This window comes from Mus pahari, chromosome 3, assembly GCF_900095145.1.
Source record: "Mus pahari chromosome 3, PAHARI_EIJ_v1.1, whole genome shotgun sequence".
Taxonomy (NCBI): domain Eukaryota; kingdom Metazoa; phylum Chordata; class Mammalia; order Rodentia; family Muridae; genus Mus; species Mus pahari.
The window spans coordinates 51266439-51270825 of NC_034592.1; the positions used below are offsets into that span (position 1 = coordinate 51266439).

The following is a 4387-nucleotide window of genomic DNA, read 5'->3' on the forward strand; positions in this document are numbered from 1 at the left end:
TGTGTGTGTGTGTGGTGTGTGTGTGTGTGTGTGTGTGTGTGTGTATGCGCGCGTGTGTATGCAGAACCCATGCAAAAGTTTGAGGACAACTTTTGGGAGTAAGTTATTTCCTTCTACTTATTGGGTCTCAGGAGTCTAACTCAGGTCCTCCGGCTTAGTAGCAAATGCCCTCACCTACTGAGCCGTTGCTCTAGGTCCCTGTCAGGTTCTTTACAGCACTTTCCTTTGGTATAGGAGTTTAGCCTTATATGAAATGTGTATAAGGAAAGACACCATTAAATAGCAAACAAAGAGCCAATCTCCTTCTCACCTGATGCTATAGACCCGCCCCTTCCAGTTAAGACTGGTGTGAAATTGATGAAGGTTGTCCACTACACAGTCAGGACAGGTGCACTCTCAACCCTATTCTCTCCCAAGAACCCAAGAGGGAACGTTTGATATTCCCACTACACAGCTGAGGAAATGAGGAAACCTAATCCCAGAAGGAACATCATCTCAAGAGCCCCTTTCAGTCAAGAGCCAAGCAAAACCGCTTTTGATGTTTTTGTTTGTTTGTTTGTTTTGTTTTGTTTTTGCAAAACTCTTGAAGTCTGTGGGCACAAGCCTTGGAAGAGCTTAGGGTTTCACAGGTTTGGAGGCGCATACCTGCTTCTTCCTTGAATTTGCTCTGGGAAACAGGCCTGCTGACAGCACAGACGTAAGTGGAGAACAGCAGAGCTCAGGAAAGGGGTTGGGAATGGGTGGCTTTTCCAGAACATCCAGATCTCTCATTTTTCTCCTACACCAAGAGAACATAGGACGTCATTTACATAAAATAGAATAGGAAATGTAATTGCTGTCAGGGGAAAGAGCATTGCTCAGGCTAATGTGCACCGATTGGTGACAAGGCTAACACTCTATAAGTAAGTGTACAGGAAAGAGCAAGGATATCGTGCCCATGGGTCAAAATAAAATATGCCTATTACCACAAATAATTCTAGAGCACCTCCCCCATCCCACCTCACAGAAAAAGAAAAAAAAGAAGAAGAAGAAGAAAAAAAACCTCAGGAGGCATTGACACTCCATTTCCTGTACTTAGGCTTTCCTGAACACCAACACAGGCTACATCATGATTTATGCAAACATTACCCAGGGGAGTGTGCCATTTCCTGGCGCCTATTGAATTGACAAAATCTGTAAGTTACATCCAGTAAACTCATCCCCAGGAATTTTTTTTTACTCATCACTGCTGGAAGTTATGATTTATTAAATATAGATGTGGCTCATCTCACTTCGAATTTCATTCACAATGTTGCCCACACACAGTCTGCTAATTTTTCCAGTGCTTATAGATACAGAGCACCAAGGCAGTCCTTCTGGGAAGCTAAGTCAATAGAATGTGTTAGCACGAATGTACGCTAGGCCACTGGGGAGTTATTTTAACTTGACTGAAGTCAGAGCGCTTTGCAAATCCTGACAAAGAAGCAGGAGTGGTATTTACATGTGTGACTGCAAAGGGCCACGGATTCTTAAACTGTTCTCGCCTTTCTCTTTCCTAAGGATGACAACTCCAAAGGCACTTAATGCTCATTGCTGTGGAGATGAGAAATCTTGGAAAGCCTCTGCCCTTTCCTGTGGAACATAAAGAAGGCTCAAATGTCAACCCCTGCTCTGCCTCTCCCGGGTCCTTGGAAGACTATCTATGCTACGTGGGAGGTGAACACATTCAAGCTTGGATTTTTGAAGCCTTTAGTGTAATAGGAAAAGGGCCACCCAACAGCTGAGTGTGGTCAGTCTGGAGTGCAGCCTTCTGGTTCACCCCAAAGGGCAAAGGTGAGACAGACTGCTCTCCACCACCCCTGGATGCTATTTATAACAGGGCACCTGGTGATGCCCTGCTGACCCCGCGGGAGCGGGCTCCAAGGGAATTGTCTTCAAACACTTTCCAAACTTGGTCGGGCTCTGGGCACACACTCACCCTTGGGCCGCCTCCATACCCCAAGAGCGGGTTGCTGACCCGGACAACCCCCACGAAGGTGCCTACCTGTCTGTGGCACCGCGGAGGGTCGCATCGGAGGCGGGGGACAGCGCGTGCAGTCCGGGAACCTGCGCCGGGTCCTGGGCGTCTCCCTTGCCCTGGGCAACGCGGCACACCTGCACTGCCAGCGGCGAGTCCTGGGCGCCCGCCCGGCCCGCGGCGCTCTGCCCGTCTTGCAGGGACGTGGTCATGGTCGTAGGCCAGGGGTCTAGGGAGTCATCGACCGCAAGGCGAAAGCGACGAAGGGCTGGGGTCTAGCAGCGCGGAGCGGTTGCAGGCAGCTAGCGCCTTGCAGGTGCGGTGGCAGGGCCGCCTGCGCTCACCGCCGGGGCGGCTGGGACGCGGTGGGGCGGGGAGCGGGGGAGGGGTGGGGGCGGAGGAGGAGGGTGGGGACGTAGAGGGTGGGGACCGGGAGGAGCAGTGCTGGGGGCGGGGAGGATGGCGCGCCAGCCTGGCGGGCCCTGCGCGTGGCCCGGGCACTCGGGGGCGCTGGTGTCACTCTCCTGAAGCGTGGGGATCTCGACCTCAGGCTCCCTAAGTCCCACCGTCGCTTTCCCAAGTGGTTAACCTAGCACAAGGCTGAATCCAGGAGTCCCGCGGGCCGAGTGCCACTCTGGGCTAGGAGGACGGACCTCCAACCTGCGTGGGTCCAAGCCGAACTGATCCTTAGACCCTTCCGTGCCAGTAGGGCCACCAGAGATCACCTAAGCTGTGGCTCGATCATCAAGACAGACCCCACAGTATGGGCAAACCAGGGGGAAATCTTAGGGCTATGTATTCTCCAGTCCCGCCCCCCACCACCACCCCGCGCTCCCTCCCCCCACCATCCCTTTCCTTTTCCTCCCTGGCAAGAGATGGAGTAAAGTGAGGAAAAATCAGGGTTGCTGTCTTAGAAAAACTCCTTCGAACTGGTGAGAATTCTCAGTAAAACCTGAATGAATCTCAAGGTGCCTGGGATTGTTAATAGCGGTTTTTTTTTTTCTTGTTTTTCTTTTCTTTCTTTCTTTCTTTCTTTTTTATTTTATTTTATTTTATTTGGTTTTCCGAGACAGGGTTTCTCTGTGTAGCCCTGGCTGACCTGGAACTCATTCTGTAGACCAGGCTGGCCTCGAACTTAGAAATCCGCCTGCCTCTGCCTTCCAAGTGCTGGGATTAAAGGCTTGAGCCACCACTGCCCGGTCTACTTATAGATATCTTGAAGGAAAAAAGAAACTTTGCCATTACCTTTGTCTTAATTTTATCCAAAGGCTTTGCAGCTGTTCTTCCTCTCTAAAAATAATCGGGTGTGAACATTGTAACAGCAGAGTTAATCAATGGCTAAAGTTTGTCCCCTCCCAATACACACAAGCACACACACACACACACACACACACACACACACAATCACACACATACACTCACAAACAAATGCACTCTAGTATGCATGTGTGTTCTCACACACATTTTCTCCTCTTCTTCCTCCTCTTCTTCCTCCTCTTCCTCCTCTTCCTCCTCCTCCTCCTCTTTCAGCAAGAGAGCACACTATTTTTATCTCCCAGAGCAAAGACTATAGAAAAACTGTATATATGTCTTAACTCACTGGGAAGACCACTATTCAACAGCGAATTCTATTCAGCTTCCCAGGACATCTTCTTGACCTGAAGAAAAAGCCTTTGCTGATTCAAATGAGATTCCAAATATATCTCCCCTCTCCATGTATCCTTATAATAGTGAAAATCAAAGAAAGGTCCAGGCTCTGTGGACCTCCTGTAAGCCCCACGAGTAGAAATTATAAGGCCTTTACAAGGCATTACATGGGGGAAAGAGAAAGGAGAATAAATCTCTAAGAATAAGAGTCTAAATGCTTCGTCTTGTATCAAATTCATTACCACTAAGACCTTCAGTATTTGTACCAAGAATTATCCAAATACATTTGAAGAAAAATAAAGTTGTTTTCATTTCTAAGATTGCAAGAAATTATTCTAAACAAAGGACTACATGTTATAAAAGTTATAGGACACAGCCAGACATTCACAGAGAGATTTTTCCACAAAGGGAAAAATGAAGGGGGGGGATTATTATAGATTTTATTTTCTCCCTGTAACTGAAAGTTCTCTGAAACAATACAGTAGATATGTTGGTACCAGAATGTCTGATCTGGGTGGTTTGGGCTCTTTGGATTTGAACCTGTCAACTTGAGAGGCAGGAGTCTGCCCAGTTCCTTCCACACTGGTGCCTTTTCTTCCCTTTTACAATCCCTATCCTGCCTTCCGTGTGTCCTGTGCTGAGGAACCCCAGCCATCTTCCACCTTGTTCCTCATTCTCCTGGATCTTTCTGCTCATCAATCCCTTATATAGGGGAAGAACATACAGACCCAGAAAAAAAAAAAA

The 4387-nt window shown here is 48.4% G+C and overlaps 1 protein-coding gene across 1 annotated transcript in view; it reads right to left on the reverse strand.

Moving 5' to 3' along the window:
* The window catches only part of Grb14 (growth factor receptor bound protein 14), a 112681-nt gene extending 110330 nt beyond the window's left edge, over nucleotides 1-2351 (reverse strand). The window contains exons 1-2 of the mRNA XM_021193166.2: nucleotides 2024-2351; nucleotides 646-778 (exon numbers count right to left, since the gene is read on the reverse strand). Of these exons, the coding sequence (XP_021048825.1) occupies nucleotides 646-778; nucleotides 2024-2208 (318 nt within the window). The 5' untranslated portion in view covers nucleotides 2209-2351. The remainder of the gene's footprint in view (nucleotides 1-645; nucleotides 779-2023) is intronic.
* Nucleotides 2352-4387: the final 2036 nt, after the last annotated feature.